Source organism: Hemicordylus capensis, chromosome 10, assembly GCF_027244095.1.
Source record: "Hemicordylus capensis ecotype Gifberg chromosome 10, rHemCap1.1.pri, whole genome shotgun sequence".
NCBI lineage: Eukaryota > Metazoa > Chordata > Lepidosauria > Squamata > Cordylidae > Hemicordylus > Hemicordylus capensis.
The window spans coordinates 2,657,704-2,683,791 of NC_069666.1; the positions used below are offsets into that span (position 1 = coordinate 2,657,704).

Below are 26,088 nucleotides of genomic sequence, written 5' to 3' on the forward strand. Positions count from 1 at the left end.
CCCCGGCAGGGCTGGCAGCGGCAAACCCCGGAGAGCCTCGGACTCCTTCCCGGCAGAGCTCGCCCCTTCGGCCTTGGACTGGAGAGGCGGCTCCTCCAACAGTCTCCAAAGCACGGCTCCGCCTACGCGCGTCCCAGGAAGAAGGCCTCGCCGTCCACACGTGCGTTCAGAGCGGACCGCACTATTTTCGGCGCGGGGGGGGAGGTCAACTGTTAGCTACAGTTTGTTTAAAAAACAAACAAAAATCCCTTGCAGGTTTAAAGAGCCGCGGGGCGAAGGGAACTTCTTCTCCCTGCTGTGGTTTGTGGGCGGAATTGGTTTTGTTCTGTGGAGAAGTCAAAACCAAGGTTGCCCCCTGCAGTCTGAAGTGGTACGGCCCATTCCTTCTGTAGCTGTAGCCCATTAAAGGGCTGGAAGCGTTATTTTCTACCAGCAAAAGGATTTTTAAAGGAGAGAAAGAGACCGGACAGACATTCAGCAACCAGCACACTTTCTTGGAAAGTCTGGTGCTTGATGCACACGTGGTGCACAGTAGAGCCCACCCCTTCAGGCTTCACTGCGGAGAGGGGAACACACTTTCAAAGAGCCCCCGTATCTTCTATCTATATATTTAATTATCTAAGGCATACCCGCATATATTTAATTCTCTACCGTGTATATGTATGTGTGTGTGTAGTATAATATATATAAATTCTCTAAGGCATACCCGTGGCTAATCCCATATGTGGCGCACCTCACAGAGTTTGCAAGAAGCACCATAGTGATTGGGCAGTGGGGATTCCATATGCAGATAGGGAGGAGATGCCTGTGATGGTTAGAATCAGTTGGACTGTAACTAGTTGCTAGAGGCACATCTGTGCCTGGCCCAGCTAGTTTTTTTTTTTTAAACGCTCAAACTAAAATTCCCTGTGCACAACCAGCACAGAGACCATTGAGCGGCTTAGAATGTCTATTTGCAGAGAGGTGTTTTTTTTGGTTTGGTTTTGGCAGAGTATTCTATTTATTTGCAGAGATGGGGTTTGGTGGTGGTGGTTTTTTTAAAATGGAGGTGTTTTTGCAAAGATGTCCCCCCCCCCTTCAGCCCTCTGCATATATACCTGGGAGTGTCTTGTTCATAGGGAAGGATTCCCTCCAGAGTAGCGATGCACGGGATGGCGCGGAGTGAAATGGGCTTCCTTCAGAGTAAGGCTGCAGAGGGCTGGGCTAGACATCTGCCCGACTATTCGGGATTTAGAGCACACACAAGAGAGTCAGGCCCCAGAAAATACAACTTTTAAAAATTTATTTAGCGTATCTGTAGACTGCTTTTCAACAACAATGAAAGTGCTCAAAGCAGTTTCCAGAAGATCAACAAGACGGTGTAGACGGGTCACAGCATCTCAATATCCTTTCCAAGGCCTTCATTGCAACCCGACCAAGTGCTCGTCTGTGGCGCATTTCTTGACTGCTGATGGCCGATCCTAAGAGGCAGAAACTCTCCACCCCAGCTCTGGTTGCTGACTGCGGCCTTGGGGAGAGAATGCATGGGATGGGAGGTCGGTCGGGGCCGGGCAGGCGGAGCCCGAGCGCGAGGAGGGGGGCGCCGGAAGCCGGGCAGGCTGCCCGGAGCCGCCAAGCGCCGCCCCGCAGCAGCGAAGAGGCAGCCAGGCAGGCAGCGAGCCAGCCAGCCAGCGGCCTCCTGCTTCCTCCGTGCCCGGCGGGGGCGGTGTGCGCAAAGCGCGCCGGCTGGGCAGGGCAGAGCTCTGGAGCGCCTCGGTGGCGGCTGCTGCTGCTGCTGGAGCCGGAGGGGGACGAGGAAGCGGAAGCGCCTCTGCAGCAGGAGGAGCAGCAGCAGCAGCAGCCGCCCAAGCGCCGGGCAGCGACGCGCCGCCGCCGCCGCCTCCTCCGGTGAGTAGCAGCCGCCGGCGGTGGTGGGGAAGGCGAGCGAGGAGCTGCCCGGGGGCCAGCTCCGTGCGCCCTGCCTGCCCGGCTCCCCCCTGCGCCACCCGGGGAGGGGCTGACAGGGCCGGGCAGCAGCAGCAGCAGCCTGCCTGGTGGGGAGGGGGTGCCCTTTGCAGGGCGAGCCCTGCGCTGGGCAGGTTTATTTATATCCTGGGGAGGAGGAGGAGGAGGAGGAGGAGAGCGCCCGCTTGGCGTGCAAGAAAGCCCCGCGTTCGAGCCTGGCCTCTCCGGTTACCCCAAGAGGCCGGCTGGCCGGAGATGGGGAAGAGAGACCCGTCCCCGCTTGGGACCCTGGAGAGACGCTGCCGGTCAGGGCAGGCAGGACTAGGCCGGAGGGACCCAGGGGGTGGCTCCGGCCGAGGGCGCCTCGGTGGCTGCGGAGCACCGACTCCATGGCATGGGCACAAGGCCCCGCGGCCGGGTTCAGTGTCTGATTTCGCCGCTGTCGCTTCCAGGCTGCAAGGGCAGCCGCGCAGAGAAGGGCCTCCCCTCTAGAGACCCCGGAGAGTCAGAGGGAACCATGACAAGCTAGAGGTGCCGATGGCCGCCTGACTCTCTCTAAGCAGCTTCGTATAATAGTAGTGAGAATCATAGCGGCTGCAGCTCCAGTAACAGAGCCCCAGCTTTGTGCACAGAAGGTCCCGGGTTCAGTCCTGGGGGTCTGCAGGCAGAGCAGGGAAAGATCCCTGTGTGGAACCTTGGTGAGTTGCTGCCAGTCAGTGTGGATAAGGGTGGGATGGATGGGCCCCGGGCCTGACTCTTAAGGCAGCATCAGACCTTGAGCATCTAATAAAGGACCCGGCCAATACAACACCACCTCCTTCTTCCAGTTCTGTAAATTGTATGTGGCCCACAGCACTGATAAGCAATATTAACCTGGCCGTCAATACAGATGAATAAAGCAATGAAATGCAAATCTGGCCATTTCTAGGAGCCGCTCTTAAGAACATAAATAGCGGTGCTGCACGCTCAGGCAAGTTCCACGTACAAATACAACAATGCACTTAACAGACACTTATACAAATACTGCTCTTTCCAGGAAATTCAAAGTGGTTTACAATCCCCAAAATGCACATTGAAAGCCAGCAATGCAAGTAACTTACTAACTACTGATTCAGCAGGTATTGCACCACCTCCCCACTCCCCCGCAAATGCAGAAAGACATCCCCCATGCAAGAAAATTCAGCCCTGCTTTTTGCCAGTGCTAGAGTTCCTTTGTATATTATGTTGTATATTCCTTAAACAGTAAAATAGGAAGCTACCTTATACCCTCAGATCATTGGCCCATCTAGCTCAGTATTGTCTACACTGACTGGCAGCGGCTTCTCCAAAGTTTCAGGCTGGGGTCTCTCCCAGCCCTACCTGGAGATGCTGCCAGGGAGGGAAGTTGGCTCCTTCTGCATGCAAATGTGCAGATGCTCTTCCACTGAGCATCTTGCAGTGCTCACATGTAGTCATCCAAATGCAAATCGAGGCCAACTCTGCTTAGCAAAAGGGATAATTCATTTTCGCTGCTGCAAGACCAGCTCTCCTCCCCAATAGGAATGACTACTATTAATAAAAGAGTTAATAAAAGAGTTTCAAAGAGAGAGAGATTCTGTTCCCTGAGCTGCGGCAAAACCCCAAAGAAGGGTGTGAAAACTTTCCCGGCGCCCCCTTCAAACAGCAGCTGGTTCTGCAGCTCCATACAGGAATGTGTGGAAATTGGGAACTGGTTCTTGTTTGAACTTTGCAAGCCCGGGGTTCTCAAATGTGACCCCCCCAGATGCTCTTGGACTACAGTTCTCGTAACCCCTAGCAACAAGGGCCAAAGGCACTTGTTGATATCCTTGTGTGAATGACTGTCCATGAGCTCATTTTAAAAATAAAGCGGGATATGGATGCCCTGAAATGCATGGAACAGACAGGAAGCATACTGTTTTTTCATGCATGGAATATAATGTGTCAATGTGTTTGTTTGCATGTACAGATCTGCACCTGTGTATGCAAGTGGTATGTGCATTGAACAGAATGGAGGAGAAGAGCTGGTCTTGTGGTAGCAAGCATGAGTTGTCCCCTTTGCTAAGGAGGGTCTGCCTTGGTTTGTATTTGGATGGGAGGCTACATGTGGACGCTTTAAAGATGTTCCCCTTAGGGGATGGGGCTGTAGCTCAGTGGGAGAATGCCTGCTTTGCACCCAGAAGGTCCCAGGTTCGATCCCTGGCAGCTCTCCTGGTAGGGCTGGGAGAGACTCCTGCCTGTAATGGTAGAGAGCTGCTACCAGTCAGTGTAGATAGCACTGAACTAGATGGAACCAGGGTCTGACTCAGTAGAAGGCAGCTTCCTATGTTCCTGGCGTAGGACTAGGGCTGATGCTCCAGGCCAGCAGCTGCCCCCCCCCCCGCCCCGGGCAGCCTGATGAATCCCTGCACCCTCCAAAAAGGCCCCTTTGCTTCCCCTCCCAGAGAGGAACATGCAGCATGGCAGCAGCCATGGAGACTGAACAGCCGGGGCTTGAAATCTTTGAAACGGCCGAGCAGAAGGAGAGCCTGGTGCCGCCGGATGAGAAGTCCAAGCTGGAACCCTACTATGTGGAGAGATACTCCTGGAGTCACCTAAAGAAGCTGCTGACGGAGACCAGGAAATACCACGGCTGCCTGATGGCCAAAGCCCCCCACGACTTCACGTTCGTGAAGAGGAATGACCCAGAAGGACCCCACTCAGACAGGGTCTACTACCTTGGTAAGGTTGCCTGCTGGGGCCGTATCCTCTTTCCAAGAGGGGATAATATGGGGGGGGGGACACACCAAAGGACTTGGGCCCTCTTAGGGTCTGCTTCAAGCCTCACAGGGTGGTTGTGAAGGCAGCAACAGATTTAAAGTGCTAGATCTCTTGTCTGTAGGACTGTGAGCTTTTGTTTAATTATTTCTTGTATTTCTGTACCGCCCTGTATAGACGCTTTTAATAATTTGAATCAGTCGTTTTCTCAGCTAGAGCTTTAGTGGATTAATTAGTGAGCTCCGTTTTAATCAGGATATTTTAAAACAACTCTTTGTTTTTAAAAGCTGGTTTTGGTTTTGGGACTCTAATGTAATATGAAATGAAAATGGTCAGGGTGGCCTGGCTTTCGACAAATGGTTCGTAGCCTTTCTTTGCTGAATTTTAAAGTTATCTTGCATGTATTTTTTTCAGTACCTCGAAATGGCACTTCTGCTAAGAGAAGGTATTTGTCTTCACAAAGACAAAGACAAAGGAAAATTCTCATGCCACATAATTAATTTTTGCAATTTGCTGCTTGAAGAGGTGGTGATAGCTGTTGCATTCGGTGGCTTTGAAAGGAGGTTCTACCAATTCATAGAGAAGGGTTGTCCTTGGCATTTAGTAATGATGAGTATGTGGAACCTCCAGCTTCAGAGGCAGTATGCAGTGTAGAGCCAACTGTGCGGGAGAGCTGTTTTCTTCATTGTCTGCTTGTGGGTTTCCTGGGGGCATCATCAGGTTGGGCCCTGTGGGAAGACACAGGATTCTGGGCTAATTAAGTCTTTAGTCTTAAGCTTCTGGAAATATGCAGATTGATTTAAATGCAGTCCATTGACTAAATGCTTAATCATGGAAACATGCTTCTATGCAAGTATGAGAGATGTCGGGCATCAGCAGGTTTTATTTTAGAGATCAATTCTCTGATGACAGTCGTAATATTTTTGCCGGGGTCTTTTTCTCTTACTTTCTTGGGTGGTCTTTTATCTAGCAAGGGGAGGAAAAATCCACGTTATGTGTTTCCGTGTTTTAATGTTCTAGCAATGTCCGGTGAGAATAGGGAAAACACGCTCTTCTATTCCGAAGTTCCCAAAACCATCAACAAGGCTGCGGTTCTTATGCTGTCCTGGAAGCCCCTTTTGGATCTTTTCCAGGTGTGTAGACCTCGTTGTCTAACTATCCCACGTTCATCTACGTTGGGGAGATGTCTGTACACTCGCACATGTTTTTACGTGAATGACTGTACCTGTGTTTATTTAAACAGCGAACCTGGGGACAGGCCCCCTCAAATACAGGGTACCTGTGTTCAATATTACGTGTGAATCACTGTACCTGTGCACAGATTTGTGTACACTTGTTGTATGAATGTTGAACATAATGTGTGAATAGGTCTAAACTAGAGCCCTATTCAGACATTACGTAGGACCTGCAGATTTTTGTACACACGCATGTTTTGTGTGTGAATGACTCTACCTGTGCTCATTTTAAAAACGAACCTTTGCACATGACCCCTGAAATGCAAGATACAGACAAGAAGTGCATATCTGTACCCACATTTAACGTAACATGTGAATTACGGTACCTGCATTCAGATCTGTATCTGTGTACAGTGAACACAGATTATACAAGTGTAGAAGATAACATGTGGACAGAGCACATAGTTTGGCGTAATGTCTGAATGCTGCCCGTAGGACTTAAATTCGTTGCAGCGAAACCCTACAGCTTTCTGTATAAGGTGCATCTTGACCTTGTGTGGATGTCCGTGGAAGGAACATCCACATGCTTAGTCCGGTGGGGCTTCTTCTCTCATAACCCTGCTCAGGAATGCAACTTTTACTTGCCTCGAACCGTTCCTGACTTGTGTCTTGGATTTCTCTCGACAACATCAGCCTCCACCAGGACGAAAAACCGACTGCGGAGTAAATCGGTGGGTGGTAATTTCTCCTCTTGCTTTCTGCCGGTCAGGCCAGCCTAGACTATGGGATGTACTCCCGTGAGGAGGAGTTGCTGCGGGAGAGGAAGCGCATTGGCACCATCGGGATTGCTTCTTACGATTACCACCGGGAGAGCGGCACCTTCCTCTTCCAGGCCGGCAGCGGGATCTACCACGTGAAAGACGGCGGCCCCCATGGGTTCACAGTGAGTTGCAGAGAGCTGGTGCTTCTCTCTTTTCTCCCGTGTAAGAGGCAGCTGGATGCGGCGAGAACGTGGGCCCTGGGCTCTTGTGAATTGCTGTTCACCCTGGGTTAGGGATGTGCACGGAACCGCGGCAGGGAGGCTCGAAGGCGGCGGGGGTCTCTCTTTAAGAGCGGGGGAGGGTGCACTTACCCCTCCTGCCGCTTCCCCCCCACCGGCGTCTGTGTTGTACAAAGCCGATCAGGGCGGCGGCAGTGTACCTCCCTGTTGCCCTGGTCTTCCGGATATGACCGTATCAGCAACTTCTTGTCATATCTGGAAGACGAGAGCAACAGGGCAGCAGGGAGGTCCACTGCTGCCACAATCAGCTGTGTAGAACGCGTGTCGGTCCTTTGCACTGTGGAGGGCAGAAGCGGAAGCGCTTCCCGCCCTCAGCCCTGGGAGTGGGTGGGAGGTTTTTCCTAGTCCTGGAAGCTCGGCAGTGAAAATGGGTCAAATGTTCTTGCGCATGCTCCTCGCCAGCGTTCCCTGTAAGAGGGAATCCCAGATGTGGTTGACTACAGCTCCCAGAATCCCTCGCTGCCGTGGGCTTTGACCGAGGATGCTGGGAGTTCTCGTCCACAACATCTGGGATTTTCTGTTCCAGGGAACACTGTTCCTCACCCCCTCAGACAGACCAGAAGGCCCTTTCTCCCTAGTCCTGCCCAGGCGTTTAAAGAGAACGCCGTGACACATGCTGACAGGGCTGGAAGCGAATCAGAAGTCCCGCCCCACTCTTCACGCTTAGAGCAGCGTGCGTCTGAAGGGACAGATCCTTCAACGTGCTCAGGAGACTGGGGCGCCCTCCTCTGTCAAGAGTTCGGCTGGAAGGATTGTGGGGTGGGGCCTTTCTGGGGGTCGAACCGTGCCTGTGGAACTCCCTCCGAGTCAGGAGACTGGCTTAGCCTGGTCTTGGCAGGTTTATTTATTTATTTATTAAAAATATTGCTAGGAGAATAACCAAGACCTTCCTGTTTGGGGAGGCTGACTGCATCATTTGAGACTTATTCCGTGGCTGTTGATCATATTGTTCTGCTGGGTTGTGTCTTTTCCTGATTTTAACTGGAATGTTATGAAATGAAGTCCCTTTTCAGGAGAAAGATGGGATGGAAATATTCATTCATTCATTCATTCATTTCCAATAATATATATTTCCAATAATATGAGAAATAGTTTCTGACGTGAGGTTGCTTTGTACTTGTCCATTCTTGCTGACTTTCCCTCGTTTTATGGGATGCCTGGAATTTCTGGACCCTCTAGAAAACAACTCGGTTGCCCAGAACAGCCTTTCCTAATATTTCCCCTCTCAATTTTTGAACAGAAACAGCCTCTGCGGCCTAATTTGGTGGAGACGAGTTGCCCGAACATACGGATGGATCCCAAGCTGTGCCCAGCAGATCCGAACTGGATTGCCTTTATCCACAGCAATGACATCTGGATCTCCAACCTAGCAACCAGAGAAGAAAGGAGGCTGACCTTTGTGCATAAAGGTGAATGCTGATTTTAACTCGTATTATACGCAGATGGTTTGGGCCTGCTATGGAGAGCAGCAATGTGCCAAAACTGGGAATGTGGTTACAGTGAGGTCAACCCTGCCTTGACTCTGGATCAGTCCCTTGGTTTGGTGTGATGTGAATGAGCCCTGTGCTTTAGATTTCCTTCCCCACCCTGCCTCACTCCCATACGCTCTGCTTTCTGAGTTACTCCCATTTCCACAGAAACCATAGTTTCTAAGCCAGCCAACCATGGTTTGCATGAGCTGCCCACTGTAGGCTTGGGGACGAGGGTCAAACAATACGGATACGGCGAATATTTATATACTGCTTTTCAACACAAGTTCCCAAAGAGGTTTACACAGAAATAAATAAAATGTCTCCCTGTCCCCCAAAGCGCCCACAATCTAAAAAGGAAACATGAGAGAAACACCGAAGCGACAGCCACTGGAGGGCTGCTGTGCTGGGGGTGGAGAGGGCCAGTTGTTCTCTCTCTGCTCAATAAAGAGAATCGCCACATTTAAAAGGTTCTTCTTTTCTTCAGTCCGCGGAGGGTATGCTTTGCAGTCCTGGTTTGAAGGCATTGCAGAAACCATAGTTTGTTGGTTCGGCTGTAATGGTAAACCTTGGTTTCTGCAAAAGCAGCTCCCTAAAGCAGAGTCTGTGTGTGGAGGAGACATGAGCACAGGACTTATTTGTGGACTGAATATGGACTCAATTAGACATGACGTGTGAATTGACCCACTGGGAATCTTTCCCTCCACAAGGGCCTCGCTAACAGGGATCCTGGCACAGAGTAGGGGTGCCATGTCCCTTTGTATACAGAACTTACAGAGACACACGGCAATATTCTCTCACTTAGGCTGCTTGCAGTTCCCCACATAGTGATGGGTTTTTCTTTCATTTGTAGCAAGTGAGGCACTCTTCAAACTTTCCCTGTGTGTTTGCCTTCCCCTGGAAAAATAACGCTCCTCTTGTCTGTGCAGAATTTGCCAACATCGAAGAAGATCCGAAATCAGCTGGGGTTGCAACGTTTGTGCTGCAGGAGGAGTTTGATCGATACACAGGCTACTGGTGGTGCCCAGAAGCAGAACCATGTAAGTATGTGGAGTCTGATGGTGCTGGAAGCCCCTCCGATGTCTCCAGTGCTCAGGAAAGAACTAGAAGTGGGGTGGGCAAATTTGGCCCTCCAGCGTATGCTGTTGAACTACAACTCCCATCATACACAGCCACGGTTTATTGTGGGTGATGATGATGGGAATTGTCATTCAACAACAGCTGGGGGGGCCAGGTTTGCCCACCCCGAACTAGAATAAGTTCTGAATGGATCATCTAGTTCTGAATGGATTGCGTGTTGGAATCTGAGTAAGTGAAGTTTATCGATTCCTCTTGGCAGGTGTTGGAGGAGGCAAGATTCTTCGGATTCTGTACGAGGAGAATGACGAGTCGGAGGTAGAGATCATTCACGTCACGTCCCCCATGTTGGAGACGAGGAGGACGGATTCCTTTCGGTACCCCAAAACAGGTGAGCGATTTAGTTCGAGAGCGGACAAGGTGTTTTGATCGTAGTTACTATAACCAGAGCATGCATGGGTGGAGAGGAGAGCTGGTCTTGCGGTTGCAAGCGTGAGTTGTCCCGTTGGCTTGGCTTGCATTTGGATGGGTGACTACGCATGAGCGCTGCCTGCTGTAGGATATTCTCCTTAGGGGGATGGGTCTGTAGCTTAGTGGAAGAGTATTTGCTGGCATGCAGGAGGTCCCAGATTCAGTCCCTGGCAGCATCTCCTGTTAGGGCTGGGAAAGACCCCTGCCCCAAACCCTAGAGAGCTGCTGCTAGTCAGTGTAGATAATACTGAGCTAGATGGACCGATAGTCTGACTCTGTATAAGATCCTATGTCCTTATGTATATCCTATGTTCTTATGTGTTCCTGACATGCTCTGCAAAATTTTGAGGGTGCAGGTGGGAGCAAAAGTTGCCCCAAACCTGCTCCCCCTCCTCACCTTTGTTCACCCTCTTCACGTTCACAGTAGTGGTGATCCTTTGGGTGGTGGGTGGCTGCCCCTTTTATCGTATTTATCCAGACTACTCTGACTTTAAGACGATTCCCTTGAAAAATAGAGGTTTAATGGAGGTTATACCCGTACTTACCCAAAAGGAAGGGGACTCTGGATTTAAGATGACCCCTCCAACTTCTTGCATCAGATTACTTGGGAAAAACCTAGTCTCGGATTCAGGAAAATATGGTATTCTAGTAAGTCCCTGGGAATGTTGCTGCCTGATAATGTAGCATCGTTCCCAGGGGACTTATGGGAAAGTAACATGGCAGTCACCACGTGCCTGAAGGAATCTCGCCATTGGTAAGGCCCCCATGTTCTCCCCAGTTCACTTCCCCAAAACTGTGCCAATTTCCTGCCCCATTTGCCACCAGTCCATGGGGTCGTGATTTTGAGGGGAAGGGAGTCTTTGGTTCAGCCCTCACTGGCTTCCGATCTCCATTCCTGCATAAATAAGCGTAGAAACCACAAGGCTATCCTCCTAGGGACAAAATCTCAGTTTATGTGGCATGATTCCTGTGTGACTCTTCTGTTCTAGGGACCGCCAACCCCAAAGTCACTTTCAAGTTGTCCGAAATAACAATTGATGCTGATGGCAAAGTAAGTCTGATGTTTCTTTTTTGAGGTGGTGGTTGTTAAATCGGTTTGGCGGTGGTGACTCTTGTAATGTGATAGCAACTTGGTAACCCCACTGAAAGCAAATTTGGCCAGAAGGATGAAGCAGCCCCCAAGGACTCGGAATAGTCTCAAATACAGGGGGAGGGTGCATTTCAGAAATTTCTCTTACTTCCCCTCCATCCCAGGACAGGACTGCAGATCCTCTCCACTGCCCCTAACCATCGCCAAATTGAGGAATGCGTAATCAATTAAAATAATAGCTATGGTAATGTTTTTGGAAAACAATCAATAGCCTTTGGATAACTTTTCTGAACTATGCCGCCACCCTGCTTTTCCTCAATAGATTTCAGAAGTTGTGGATAAAGAACTTGTTCAGTCTTTCGAGATCCTCTTTGAAGGTGTGGAGTACATCGCCAGAGCAGGATGGACCCGGGAGGGAAAATAGTATGTAATATTACTCTGCCTCTCTTTGATTCTGCAGCAGCTCTGAGTTCAAATTAGACCAGTTGGGGCATGCCGGGTTCCTTTTTCGGCAGTACAAATCCAGGCAAAACACTTCTAAGTTCTATACCGGGAGGGGCCATGCTCTCAGTGGCAGAGCATCTGCTTGGTATGCAGAAGGTCCCCAGTTCCCTCCCTGGCAGCAACTCCAGGTAGGGCTGGGAGAGACTGAAACCTTGGAGAGCTGCTGCCAGTCAGTGCAGACGATACTGAGCTAGACGGACCAAGGGTCTGACTCGGTTTATGGCAACTTCCTGTGTTCCTATAATACCCTGAGTCGCCCCTGCCTGGAGCAAAGCCTCCTATGAAGATTTTAATAAATGAGGGCATTCATCTTATGATAGGAACCTGCTACTACAAGTATTTATATACCGCAGTTTTCAAAGCAGTTTACATAGACAAATAAATAGCTCCCTGTCCCCAAAGGGCTCACAATCTAAAAAGAAACACAAGGTAGATACCGGCAACAGCCACTGGAGGCACGTTGTGCTGGGGTTGGAGAGGGCCAGTTGCTCTCCCCCTGATAAATAAAGAGAATCACCACTTTAAGAAGGTGCTTCGGTCAGGAGGGGATGTAACTGAATCAACACAGTTCTGTAAATTGCCCTATACGTACTGTTTCATTTCAGTAAACTTAGATTGACTCTGGTTTATTTGCTGGAGTGTTTTAGCACTAGGTCATTTTTTAAAGGCAGTTACAAAACTGCCTTTCAGCTGCACCAAACTGTACAATCCTAAGTTATTCTTCTGAGCACTCACTGCTAAACACTCATATGGAAGCAAGTCCCAGTTGGGTCTAATTGGTAGTAGGGATGTGCACGGAACCGATTCGGCGCTCCTTTTCTGGAGCACCGAACCGGTTCGAAACGCCGGCGTTCAAGCTGTTTCGGAGGGCGGGTGGGCAGATGCCTCCTCCCTGCCCATCCCTGCCCCATTGCTTCCCCGCCACCAATGCTCTCCCCAAAAGCATGGTCGTGGGGCTGCAGCGTTCCTCCTTGCAGTCCTGTTCAGCGTTGCCAATGCAAATGGCTGGTGCGCGTGCACACGATGCACATGCACGTCGGCCATTGGTGTGGCGATGCTGAATGGGGCTGCAAGGAGGAGTGCTGCAGCCCATGCTTTTTGGGAGAGCGCCTGTGTGTGTGTGTGTGTGTGTGTGTGTGTGTGTGTGTGTGTGTGTAGCAGTGGGGCAGGGATGGGAAGGTAGGAGGCACCCTCCCTGTCCTTTAAAGTAACACACACACCCCTGCCCTCCCGGGAGCTTCCGTGCTTATCCCGACTTGGTAGTTCCACAAGGTCATGGTCATCGGCCACTAGTGCTTGGGCCATGATCCTTTGCAGTAACAGGTGTTTTCCAACCCCCACCCCCACCCCTTTTTAGTGCTTGGGCCATCTTGCTGGATCGTTCCCAGACACGGCTTCAGATCGTGTTGCTCCCCCCTGCTTTATTCATACCTGTGGAAGACGATGCCATGGAAAGGCAGAAATTAATAGACGCTGTGCCGGACTCTGTCACCCCGCTGGTTGTTTATGAAGAAGCGACGGACATCTGGATAAACGTAAGGATTGATCACCTTGGGCGATCTACTCCGGCGATTGCCTGCTGGCAGCCCGTAGCCATTGGGCAAGCTGCTGTGATGTCACGGAACTCACGGACGTCACGGAATCTTTACAAATCTCTAACTGCTCCCAGGGAAAATGTCAGCTGTAGTGCGAATACGATGAATGATTACATACCGCTTTTCCACAAATGTCCCCAAAGCGGTTTCATAGATATAAATAAATGAATAAAATGGCTCACGGTCTAAAAAAGGAACATAAGACAGACACCAGCAACAGCCACTGGAGGGATGCTGTGCTGGGGACGGAGAGGGACAGGTTAACGTTGGCAAAGGTTATAGCTTCTAAACAAATGCAAGGCTACCAGTTTGTACTCATGTGCCAAATTGTTGCATGCCTGTGGTTTAATTTCCGGCCCTTGTTTCCACAGATCCATGATATCTTCCACGTGTTCCCCCAAACCCGCGAAGATATGATAGAATTTATATTCGCTTCTGAGTGCAAAACAGGATTCCGGCATCTCTACAAAATCACAACCGTTTTGAAAGAGAGCAGATACAAACGGTCGTGCGGAGGACTTCCTGCCCCAAGTAATTAGCTTCCGGCCTTTAATGAAATCGAATAAAACTGCCTAATGGGGGTTGAGGGAATTCTTTCCCTTGGAGGTTTTTTAAAACAAAAAGAAGTCAGGCTGGCATTGATCTGTAGCAGTGACTCACTGGAGCTGGATTAGGGCTGTATATATTAATTACCACAATGCAGTTTGCACTGTGCTTGCTTAAAAACAGCAGTTAAGCTGCTAGTCTTCATGGCTGGGAAGTTAAGCTTGATGGTGATGCAGGAAATGCCGAGTGAGCTCTTAGTAGCAAAGACATCCTGGAAGGAGAAAGGGGCATTCGTGCTTTATTGAGTTTATTTTCTTTCTTTTCCTTCTGGTAGTTAACCGAAGCAGAACACCTTATGTCAGGGGTTCCCATAGTGGATAATGGGAGTTGTAGTCCAACAACCTCTGGGGACCCCAGGAAGCATCTGTATGCATATAGATGTCCTTGGTGCAATTCTCAGATTGCAGAATTTTCAGTTGCAGGATTTGACCCAGCAGAGTGAGATTGATTTGCGTGCCGTGGGCTACATGCTGAACTTCCTAGTCAAGCTGAGGGGGAGTGGAGAGGGTTGAATTTGACCATCCCACTGATATTAGAACCAGCGTGATGTAGTGGCTAGAGTGTTGGATGGGGAATGGGAAGATCCGAATTCAAATCCCCATTCAGCCATGATGATAGTTCCTGAGTGACTCTGGGCCAGTCCCTTCTCTCTCAGCCTAACCTACCTCGCAGGGTTGTTGTGGGGATAAATACAGCCATGTATCCCACTCTGGGCTCCTTGGAGGGAGTGGGATAGGAATGTAAAAATAAATAAAAAACCTACCCAATTCTATAGCCACTGCACTGCGCTGCCTCTCTCAGATGCTTAGCCAGATGGGGCGTCATCTTACTTCAGAGGGATTGCATGCTTTGCTATTGAAAAACTGAAGCCCGCGTGTAAAGACTGCAAGCCAGATGCTCTCCTCCCTGGCCCTAAATCAAGAAGACGTAATAACAGAGGCAAGTGAGTCACGCATATGTCTGAAATGTGTCCCGTTTGTTGTAGGCGATTTCCTGTGTCTCGCCAAAGAGGAGATGCCAATTACCAGCGGGGAGTGGGAGGTGCTTGGCCGCCATGGTTCCAACGTAAGTCTCTTCGTTTTCCGTGCCTTTGATTAATGTGTCCAAATAGGTCCCCAGTCTTCGGAAGAAAGCCTGAGTTTCAGAATGGATTGGGGGACGGCCAGGAGACGTCCATTCCCCATGCACAACTTCTGACGAGATCTTGTCCTGCCTGGAAAGCGGATCTGGCGGCCCTTTTCATTAGCGGCCCGGGTTCTTTGAACCCTACTTCTCAATGGTGGCTCCGCCCCTGTTGTGTGGGGTTCTGCTGCGTGCTGACACACATGCTTCTTGACAAAGTGGATCCATAGATCTGTTTCCACGGAGCAAGGAGCAGAGCAGAGCATACAGAAATAATAATTTTTTATTTTTTAATAATAAATAAATAAATAAATGTGCACAGCAGCCATGTAGATCACCAGTCCTTCACCCCAGCCTTAACAAAGCAATGGTAATGGCCATTCTGTTCTCCCACCTCTTAATTCAGGGGATTCCTCTTCCATCTGGATCGTCCACAAATGTTGGCCTTTTTGGTACCATCTTGGGACAAAGGCTTGTACTGATTTTGGGTAGGGTCTCCCTCCCCTGGAGATGGGGAAAGCGAGTGCATCGTTGCGCCTACAGTTTGTTGTGTGTTGTTACCCCTTCTTTATCCGTACCCCCAAACAATCAGGATAAAATTGCAGTCATTTTTGCACAGAGGAAAGGGATAGGGGTCAGGGTTAGGGGAACAATGAACAAATAGTTGTCCTCTCTCCATGGAGTAATCTTTGGAGGACATTCCTGCCAATTTTCATTTCCATTCCTCTGACAACATTGATAAAAGTTCATAGTAGTTTTTGTGTGTTTAAAACTTGGGAAACTTTTAAAACACCCTTGCAAACGTGGCCGCTGCAGGCCCGGAGGACAAGAAAGGCACAAGAACACGCTGAAAGTATTGCAGTGCTATCTCCTCTTTTCCATCGTGCGGGGTGTAGACCGTATCAAACATCACAGTGAGCATTTACACACACACCCCCAGCAACCACCCATGGTGGCTCGTGTATTCGGACTGAGAGTCCACGAAGAAATTAAAATCTAGCCTCAAAATCTCAACGGTACAAACCTGGGTCAAATCTTTTGTCCTTCTGTGTGTGTGTTTCTTATCAGATCCGGGTGGATGAAGCTAAAAAACTGGTATATTTTGAAGGTACGAAGGATTCCCCCTTGGAACACCACTTGTACGTCGTTAACTACGAGAACCCCGGGGAAGTGAAGCGGCTGACGGAGCGCGGCTTCTCACACGCCTGCTGTGTTAGTCAGGTACCCCCCCACCGCTCTGCTTCTCCGCACCTTTGTTTCTGTGCTCTGGGAAGCTCACAAACAGGGCAGTCACCCCCTCCTCCCCACCAGCGATATTCAGAAGTGCATCGCTCTGTACATGGGGTGCTACGCGGCTGATAGTTGCAAATGGCTCTCTCCTCCTGTACGAATTGGTCTGATCCCCTTTTAAAGCCATGTAAGATCATGGCCAGCGCTCGGTCTTGTGGCAGTGAGTTCCAGAGGGTAGCTAAGAAGTCCGTCACTGCCTATCCATCTCAATGGACGACCACAAGTTCAAGTAGTCTGAACAAAGGAGAAAAAACGTCCTATCCAGTTTCTCCACACCATGCATGATTTCATAAACGGCTCTCATGTTTCCCCTGCCTTATCTGCTTTCTTTCTAAACTAAAAAGCTCTGGACATTGTAGCCTCTCCTTGTATGGGTGGAGTTTTAGCCTCCTGATTGTTTTGGTTGTTGGCAGCAAGCGCTCCTGCTAGCTAGCATCACTTCTGCCTTGCATATTTCTTCTATTCCCCAAAGAGGTTGGTGGGTTCCCAGTTTCAATTTCCCCTGGCAGGGTGAAGTGAATATACCCTCCAACTTTTCTCCTCTTCTTCCTAGAGCTGCGACCTGGTCATCTGCAAATTCAGTAACCAGAAGACACCCCATCAGGTATCCCTATACAGACTGACCGGCCATGAAGACGATCTTGCCAACAGGTCCAAGGAATTCTGGGCCACCATTTTGGACTCTGCAGGTATTTCAGATTGGGCATGCGGTCTGAGGAACATAGAAACACAGGAAGCTGCCTTCTGCTGAGTCAGACACTTGGTTTATCTCACCCAGCGTTGTCTACTCTGACTGGCAGCGACTCTCCAAGGTCACAGGCAGGAGTTTCTCCCAGCCCTATCTGGAGATGCTGCCACAGAGTTGAACCTGGAACTTTCTGCATGCAAGCAGGCAAATGCTCTGCCACTGACCCGATGGCCCTAACAGATGACTTCTTCTTGCTTTCTGCAGGACCTCTCCCTGATTACGTGCCCCCTGAGATCTTCTCTTTTGAGAGCTCCTCAGGATTTCCACTTTATGGGATGATGTATAAACCCCATAATCTACAACCCGGGAAGAAATATCCAACGGTGCTCTTCATATACGGAGGTCCTCAGGTGAGTTGGAAAGACCTGTGGGCTAGTAAGATCAGCATTACAGGCAAACATCAGGGTTGAGTGTACTGCATGCTTAGCGGGGGGAACCAATCAGTGGCTTTCTGTGGCCAGGCAAACTGAATTCGGCACCAAGAAAAGCTGGATTCTGCAAGCTGCATGAACTATACAGATTGGGCAAATGTTCCATCATTGCTCCTTTTAAAAAAATAAAAAAAAGATTTGTTTTGCTGTTCGTGTTGGAGGGCAATGAACTGCCCGCAACCGCAGGGACCTTCTTTGACCACCATTTGGCTTCTGAGATGTCAACAGGCTGCTCATACATTTTCAAGCATATCTTGTTGCCCATGAGCACTAGAATCTTGCTTTTTTATTAGACAAGAAGATAAAACTGAAATTATCAGGGAGCGGAATTCTATGCTGCACTCTTGCAGAATTGTTCACGGCCCTAGCTGAAACCTGAGACTACAACTCCCATCATCCCCTTCCACGGTTGTGGATTATGGGAGTTGTAGTCCAACAGCATCTGGGGACCTAAGCTTGAGAACCCCTAGAATAAGGGATCTGGTTTTAAATGATATTTTACTTTGCGCTTTTGTATCCTCTCAGTTCCATGCATAATCTCAAAGAAACATAGGACGTCTCTGGTTTTTCCTTCCAGGTGCAGGTGGTGAATAACCGATTCAAAGGAGTCAAATATTTCCGCTTGAACACGCTGGCCTCCCTGGGTTACGTTGTGGTGGTGATTGACAACCGGGGTTCCTGCCACCGAGGGTTGAAGTTCGAAGGTGCCTTTAAACACAAGATGGTAGGTTGCTGAATGTGCATAAACATTCCCGTGCAGGCCTGGGTGTTGGGAGCAGTGGGTAGCGATTTGATTGTTGGTGGCATGTTCATTCCTCTTTTCCTCCAAGGGCTGAGGGCTCACAGTTCCACCCACCCCTCCCCTTATCACCCACGCGTGCTTCACCTTTGCAGCAACTCTGTGAAGGCATGTTCAGCTGAGAGAATGACTGGCCCAGAGTTGTCCAGTGAGCATCACGGCCAACTGGGGTTTGAATCTGGGTCTCCTGTGATTAAGGCTGCCGTATGAAAAAGAGTCCAGGTCTTCTCAGTCTCAGACAGGTGCACAAAAGAGAGAATTTCAGCAGGTGCAGCTTTCCTTCTTCCTGCCTGAAAAAGCTGTACCTGCTGAAATCTCCTCTTCCGTACATCTCTTAAAGGGAGAGGAGACCTGTCCTCTTATCCGCATGGCAGCCCTACCCCTGATGTCAGAGTAAAGTTTGTGAATTAGAATGCTTACTCGCAGGGTTGATTGGCTAGTACCTATGACACTCTTGATGCCAACAGAAACGGTCCTCTGGGCCTAAGAGATGTCTGTGTTCCCCCGCACCCCACTTCTAATTGTTGAGCAATTTGGCTAGGAATTGAGCAGACATACAAAGCTACCTTCTGCTGAGCCAGACTAATTGGTCATCTATCCCAGAACCATGCACTCTGACTGGCAGCATCTCTCTAGGGCCTTAAGCAGATAAGTCATTTCCATTGCATGCTACTGATGCTTTAACTGGAGATGCGAGGGATTGAACCGAAGCGGAATTCCGACTTTTGCCTATGTGCACAGTCCCCGGGGCCCTCGGTGAGCAGAAGATTCTGCCACTGGGCTAGGAAGCCCTGCCGATCAAACGGAGCGACCAGAATCGTCCAGTTCCGGGCTCATTCTCTGCAAAAACTTCTCCTCCTGCAGGGACAGATTGAAATAAGCGACCAAGTGGAAGGCTTGCAGTACTTGGCTTCCCGATACGAATTCATCGATTTAGACAGAGTCGGCATCCATGGCTGGTCTTACGGAGGATACCTTTCCCTTATGGCATTGCAGCAGAGGCCAGAGATCTTCAAGGTCTGTCTGTGCACAAAAGAACCCTGCCTTTAGCATGGTGTTTTGTGTGTGTGTGTGTGTGTGTGTGTGCTGTGCTTTTAAAAGGTGCCACGTTAATTTGACCTGGCAGCTTCAGGTGTGCATGTGCTTGGGGTTGGAACCTTGGTGTTGCGAGGAGGAAAATGTCGGCAGCATCTGGGGACCCAAGTCTGTGAACCCCTGGTGTGAAAGGTTGACCGTTGTTTGGGCAATTCCCTACAGGTTGCTGTTGCCGGCGCGCCCGTCACCCTGTGGCTTTTCTACGATACAGGCTATACCGAGCGCTACATGGGACATCCGGATAATAACGAGCAGGGGTATTACCTCGGCTCGGTGGCGATGCAGGCGGATAAGTTTCCTTCAGAGTGAGTACTCCCCACCCACCCACTGTGTTCCATTCCAGCCTAATGCTGCCTTTCTTGCCTAATTAAATGCTTAAACGTTTGGGTGGTAGTAAAAGGCCACTTAATAAACCTGAATGGGTATGTACGTAATCACGGCCCATTACGGGTAATCTGCTGTTGCTAGTCTTGTTGTCATTAAAGTATTATCTTTTGCCTCAAGAAACGGTAGATAGGCCTCCCCTTGCCTCAAATGCTGCAATTAGGCCCCAGTGCTAATTAACTGCATTAATTAGACCTGCCACCCCAGTGGCTGGCTGCAGATTAGCCCAACGGACTAGAGGAAGGAGATTGTGTTTGCATCTCAGAATAGGCAGAGAGAGGACCAAAGAAACGGAGGATTGTGCGAGGGAGAGGCCATTTGCCTTCCTCATTTTTCTCTTGGTGGTTCCTCCCAGGGGAAGAAGACATGTAGTCTTGTGGTAGCAACATGAATTTGTCCCCTTTGCTAAGCAGGGCCCACCGAGGTTTGTATTTGGATGGGAGACTACATGTGAGCACTGGAAGATATTCCCCTTTGGGGATGAGGCCACTCTGGGAAGAGCACCTGCTTGTTTGCACGCAGATGGTTCCATGTTTCCTTCCTGGCGTCTTCAAGATAGGGCTGGGAGAGACTCCTGCCGGCAACCTTGGAGAGCCGCTGCCAGTCTGGGTAGACAATACTGAGCTCAACGGACCAAGGGTCTGACTCAGTACAAGGCAAAATCCTGCGTAATTTCCTTATTTTTAATGGGCTTTTCTGAGCCACTTCAAGACCTATGAAAAGGAGGATAAGATTTTTTTTTAAAAAATAAAGATATAAATCATACAGTGAATTAATTAAGCCACCCCCGCCCCCTTCTTCTGCTTCAGACCCAACCGGTTGCTGCTGCTGCATGGATTCTTAGATGAAAACGTCCACTTTGCACACACTAGTATCTTGCTGAGTTTTCTGGTCAGAGCTGGGAAGCCCTATGATCTACAGGTAAGGAGAAACACAGGTGCGCCAGGGCGTGGCCGCAAGGTTGCCGATGGGTCTCTGTGGGTTTGGTTTCGTGTAGGAGCAGACAGCTTCTGTGTGGGGATCCTGTCCTCCAGTCCGTAATCAAGGGGCCGGAAGTACGTTTTGTCCCATAAACTGAGTTCCACGTTTTGTAGTGTAGTTGTTAGGGTGTTGGGCTGGGATCTGGAAGCTCTGGGTTCAAATCCCCACTCTGCCGGGATGTTCACTGTGTGACTCTGGACCAGTCAATATCTTTCAGTACAACTGATGACAACAAAAAAATATTTACATACTGCTTTTCAACAAAAAGTTCCCAAAGCAGTTTATTTACAGTCGTCCCTCACTGATTGCAGTTTTCCCAATCGCAGTTTTGAGTGTCCGCGACTGGGAAATTGTTGTGGCCCTCACCAACTGCATCCTGTTTTTTTGGGTAATTTGGGGGGTCCGAGGGTCATTTCTGGAGGTTTGGGGGCAATTTTGGGGGGTCCAGGGGGCAGTTCTTTCAATTTGTAACCTTGTTTTTGGTTGCTTTGCAAGCGCAGTTCCCCTCACTTATTATTATTTCTTTGTTATTTCTTTGTTTAAACCGCCCTGAGCCATTTTTGGAAGGGCAGTATAGAAATTGAATTAATAATAATAACAACAACAACAACTCCCCTTTCCCCATTGACTTTAATGCCTCGTCTACTGCAAATTTGCCAACCAAGAGGGTTTCCAGGAACGGAACCCTCACGGCTGTCAAGGGACGACTGTATTTATATATTATTTACTGAATGCATTTATATACTGCCTCATACAAAAAGTCTCCTGCCTGCAACTTTGGAGAGACCGCTGCCAGTCAGAGTAGACCAGACTGAGCTAGATGGAGCCAGGGTCCAACTCAGTAGACAGTATCTTCCTAGGTTCCTAAAGGTGGGGCGGAGGAAAACCTGGACTCCTTTCATTGTTCTCCCCCCGCCCTTTCCAGATCTACCCTCAGGAGCGACACAGCATCAGGGTCCCCGAGTCTGGAGAGCACTACGAACTTCACCTCTTGTACTATCTCCAGGAGAACCTGGGGTCACACATGGCGGCGCTGAAGACGGTCCAATGATAGGCTGCCGAGGGGTCCGCCCACCAACCGCTGCTGAACCCGACGCAGAACCCGAGAGCGGAATGCCGCCTCCTGGCGCCTGCCTCTTCTCCTCCGCTGCGGATCGAGTGAAACACGTACACAGCCTTGCTTTATTCTCCTCCTCCTTCCTCTTTTTAAAAAGTCAGCCTCGGTGCCGTGCAAGGAGACGACTGTACAGCATCCCAGTAATTTTAAATGTAAATAATAATAAAATGGAATGTCTGTGCTGCCTGGCCACAGAGTGGCTTTTGTCTTCCTCGGGCCCTGCCGGTATTCAGTGGCTCTCCGAGGTTGCAGGTGGGGATGTGCACGGAACGGGCGGGGGTGGTTCGAAGGCGAGGGGGTGTCGCACTTTAGGGGCAGGTGCACTTACCCCTCCCTCCACTTCCCGCCCCCACTGGCGCTCTGTTTTTCAAGGCTCCTTCGGGGCGGTCCCAGCACCACATCCCTCCAGTGGTTGTTGCTGGTGTCTGTCTTGTGTTTCTTTTTAGATGGTGAGGCCTTTGGGGACAGGGAGCCATCGTATTTATATATTTGTTTCTCTATGTAAACGGCTTTGGGAACTTTTATTGAAAAGCAATATATAGATATTTGTTATTCTTGTTGTTACCGGGCACGTATGTGTGCACGCCCGGTGTGCATCCGCATAGAGGGAACGGGATGGCAGGGAGGGAGGGGGAAGTGCACCTCCCCCCACCCTTAAAGTGCAACACACACCGCCTTCGAACTGGCCAGACAGCCAGTTGCTCGAACCAGTTCAGAAGCCCTTAAAAGGGCCACCGAATGGGTTTGTGCACATCCCAAGTTGCAGACAGAAGTCTCTCCCAGCCCTAGCTGGAGATGCTGCTGCCAGGGAGTGAACCTGGGACCTTCTGCAGGCAAAGCAGACGCTCTATTGCTGAGCGATGGCCTCATCCTCCTAAGGAGAATATTTCACAGCGCTCACATGCAGTCTCCCATATAAATGCAAACCAAGGCAGACCCTGCTTAGCAAAGGGGAGAATTCATGCCCTGCCTCTCCCCCGCCCCCCCCCCCCCCCGCCCGGGCAAAGCAGCTCCTCTCCTACAGGGAGGACAGCTGGTCTTGTGGTAGCAAGCATAAGAAGAGTGCTGGTGGATCAGGCCCAAGCCTCACCTAGGCCAGTATTCTGGACTAACTAGGAGCATCTGGGGGAAAGAGGGAAACTGCCCCCCCCGCCGCATAATAGTAGAGCCCGGGGTCATTCATTGAAGTTAAATGCAGTGGAGATTCAGGACAGACACAATAAAGTACTTCTTTACAGGATGTGTACTTAAACTGTGGAACTGGCTGCCACTGGCTGTGGCAATGGGCCACCACCAGTTTAATTGGCTTGGAAAGGGAATTGGACAGATCCATGGGCAACAGAGGCTTACTAGCCTAGCCCTATCTTTCCACCGGGGTCAGAGGGGGCATGCCCCTTAGAACACACCCACGGGAGGGGGCAGTTCCCCTCCCCACACACACACACTTGGGGGCTTCCCAGATGCCCCTGGTTAGTCCAGCATGCTGGCCTCGGGGAGGCTTGGGGCCGATCCCGCAGCACTCTGCTTATGCTTGCGACCACAAGACCAGCTGTCCTCCCCGCAGGAGAGGGCCCACTTTGTCCATGCATATCAGCATGCCTTGCTTTCTCTCCCCTTGCTGAGTGGTGTGCTGCTGGTGAGCGGTGCATTTGCAGGGATAAGAAAGCTCTGTTTGTCACACTGGGTTTGCGAAGGGCTTTTTACTGGACAGTCCTTCTAGTGAAGAGCCGGATCCTGAGCACCAGATGTTCAGCCGTTTGCCTGTTAAGCTTTCCCAGGGACAGTAACAGGATAACCTGCCCCGTCTGCTTCCCAACACAGCCTCCGAGTTCCCGCTCGCCTGGCTAACAAAAGCCTCCTCGTCAACACACCCACGCTGCATCCACGGAGGCGGGGGGCCTGCTCGTGCCTCCTCCCCAAAGAGGACACCATGGTGCGGTTTTCACTTTCCCCCTGCTAGGCGACGTCCAGGTGTTCAGTTTCAGGACACAAAGTCCTTGAAGCCTGTCCTAGCACACAGACCAGGCTGCCTTTTGCGTGCAGAATCCGGCCTTCTCTGTTCCCATCCTACTTGCGCAAAGCGGAGACGTCTCCTTTGGATGCATTTGCGTTGCGAAACCTCTTGCTGAAATAACAGCGGTCTAGCAAAATGAATTAGGTGCCTTTACCATTTCTGGCAATTGCAGGGGGCGGTGGGGGGAGCTGAAAATGGTGTTCATGTGGCCGCTGGCGTAGTGGGAGAAGCACCCAGCCTGGGTCGGAGAGCAAGGCGCACTCTTGATTTCTGGCCATGTGCTTGCAAACGTGAAGGGCGGAGGCAGGGAGGGTGATTGGGGGGCGGGAGCTGTGTGAACCTTCAGCCAAAGCTGAATACTCTGGGTGGAACATCGGAAGCTGCCTTATACTGAGTCAGACCCTTGGTCCAGCTCGCTCAGTATTGTCTACCCAGACTGGCAGCAGCTTCTCCAAGGTTACAGGCAGGAATCTCTCACCCCTCTCTTGGAGATGCCCGCCAGGGAGGGAACTGGGGACCTTCTGCAAGCATGCAGATGCTCTTCCCAGAGTGGCCCCATCCCCTCAGGGGAAGATCTTACAGTGCTCACACATCTCCCATCGAAATGCAAAGCAGAATGGGCTCTGCTTAGCAAAGGGGACACTTTATGCTTGCTACCACAATGCTCCTCCCTCTGCTCAGTCTCCTTGGCACCATGTAGAGATTGCCATTCTGGTCATGCAGTATTGCACTTCGCCCAGTGCCAGGGGGCTCTTTTAAGAGAGACAGAGCCCTCGAAGGTGTGCACAGGTGTGTGCAGTGTAGCTTTTCCCAGTGCTGCTCCCATAGAGCTCTTAAGAGAGGAGGGGGCCCATCCCTCTTAAGGGGCCCTCCTAGCACTGAGGAAAGCACAGTACTATGCAGAGGTCAGTACAGTAAAAAATGGCTCTCGGATTTTTTTAAAAAATATTATTACTGCCAGAATGTCTGCTGCTTGAAAAACAGTGGTGATCACTATGCATTGCTAAGATGTGTTGAAGGGAGAAAGGCTGCAAGTTTATTGAGCAGTGCTGAGATGCTCAAACCTCAGTTCCTTGTTCAGGGTGCATCCGCTCCTCTAGCTTGCACCGGGAAGGGGGCGAAGAAGGGCTCTGAGAAGCATGATTGAGTCTCTTCTTGTGCCAGTTAAGGGTCTTCAGAGCAAATGGTGGGAGGCTTCTCTGACCAGCAGAGGGAGCTGTAACACCAAATAACAGCAACCTTTTAGCAGGAGTCCCTCCATCTGAAACTGCTGGATGAGATCTCCCTAGAGCCCCTGAGTTGGGTGGCATCAACAGACTGATGACACCCTGCTATGCATTTAATTTAAGCCAGTGGTTCCCAACCCTGGATTCCCAGATGTTGGTCCACGACTCCCTTTGGCCGTTGTGGCTGGGTATGATGGAGACTGTAAGGCAACCTCTAGGCTGCCAAGGTTGGGAACTCCCTGACCGAAGCAGTGGCTGTCTGGGTCCAAACATTGCAATAGCACATACATGGTGTAGCCCGTAAAGACAAGAGCCCGATTCAGACATTGTGCTGTACGAGTGTACAGATATATGTTTTGCTCCGTTGCAGGGGAACATTTCACCTCCGCCTCAGTTTTGTTTTTGGAGCACTGCTCTTAAATAGGGTGCATTGTTGTCCAAGCGGCAGATGTGACATGTAAATATTTAAAAAGAAACCGAATAAAAATGATTTATACATTGAATTCTAATAAAAGGCAGCAGTTGGGTCCCCTGGAAACTAAACGCGCACCCCTCCCCCCAATAATGCTTTTATCAGAGATGGCACAGACTTTGGGATGCCCTGGGCACACAATCCAAGCAGCTAAAAACGTAACAATACACTCAATAGTTGACAATTTAATGGTGCCCGAAAACAGGCCGCTTGAGGCGGAGCACGTCTAGCCCACCTCGTGGTAGGGCTGGCTCAGTGGTGACCCAATATAAATGCAAGCAAGTGGGTGGGTGGGTGGGTGTTCCAGAAAAAGAAGCATCCGGGGGGTTGTCCCAACCCTGCATGCCCCTCCTCGGTTATTTAAAAATCAGCTTTTTGGTTGGTTTGCAAAAGAACGAGAACATATAAATCAACAGAACAAGACAGGCAAAAGATGAGTTTACGACGCAAGTGTCTTCCGCTGTACCTGATTAATAGCTGTCGCAGTTTCAACAGCAGCGCTGATGGAAAAATCCTGCCTTTATGTTAAAATGGATTATGAAATAGGCCAGGCCGAGAACACAGAAGGCTGGTTTCCAGGAAGCATTTAGTTTCCATCAATAAGGATGTGTTCACACCTGTCTCTTGCCAAGAGGAGGAGTCTCACCCCTGAAGGGCTAACGGC

At 50.2% G+C, this 26,088-nt stretch overlaps 1 protein-coding gene across 3 annotated transcripts; it reads left to right on the top strand.

The window, feature by feature from the left end:
• Positions 1-24: 24 nt before the first annotated feature.
• Positions 25-21,894, top strand: DPP8 (dipeptidyl peptidase 8). Of its 3 annotated transcripts, none has more exons than XM_053272378.1 (20): positions 25-160; positions 4,386-4,662; positions 5,719-5,831; positions 6,643-6,816; positions 8,174-8,342; positions 9,332-9,442; positions 9,742-9,870; positions 10,940-11,001; positions 11,363-11,463; positions 12,902-13,079; positions 13,511-13,670; positions 14,731-14,810; positions 15,936-16,088; positions 16,711-16,846; positions 17,110-17,255; positions 17,914-18,060; positions 19,000-19,152; positions 19,393-19,535; positions 20,424-20,535; positions 21,521-21,894. In XM_053272378.1, the coding sequence occupies exons 2-20, from the start codon at positions 4,401-4,403 to the stop codon at positions 21,644-21,646; spliced, it is 2,655 nt and encodes an 884-aa protein (XP_053128353.1). In that variant the 5' UTR covers positions 25-160; positions 4,386-4,400; the 3' UTR covers positions 21,647-21,894. The 3 variants fall into 3 exon arrangements, with proteins under 3 accessions (XP_053128353.1, XP_053128354.1, XP_053128355.1); XM_053272379.1 differs by having other exon boundaries at positions 21,602-21,894; XM_053272380.1 differs by lacking the exon at positions 25-160 and adding an exon at positions 1,618-1,887.
• Positions 21,895-26,088: the final 4,194 nt, after the last annotated feature.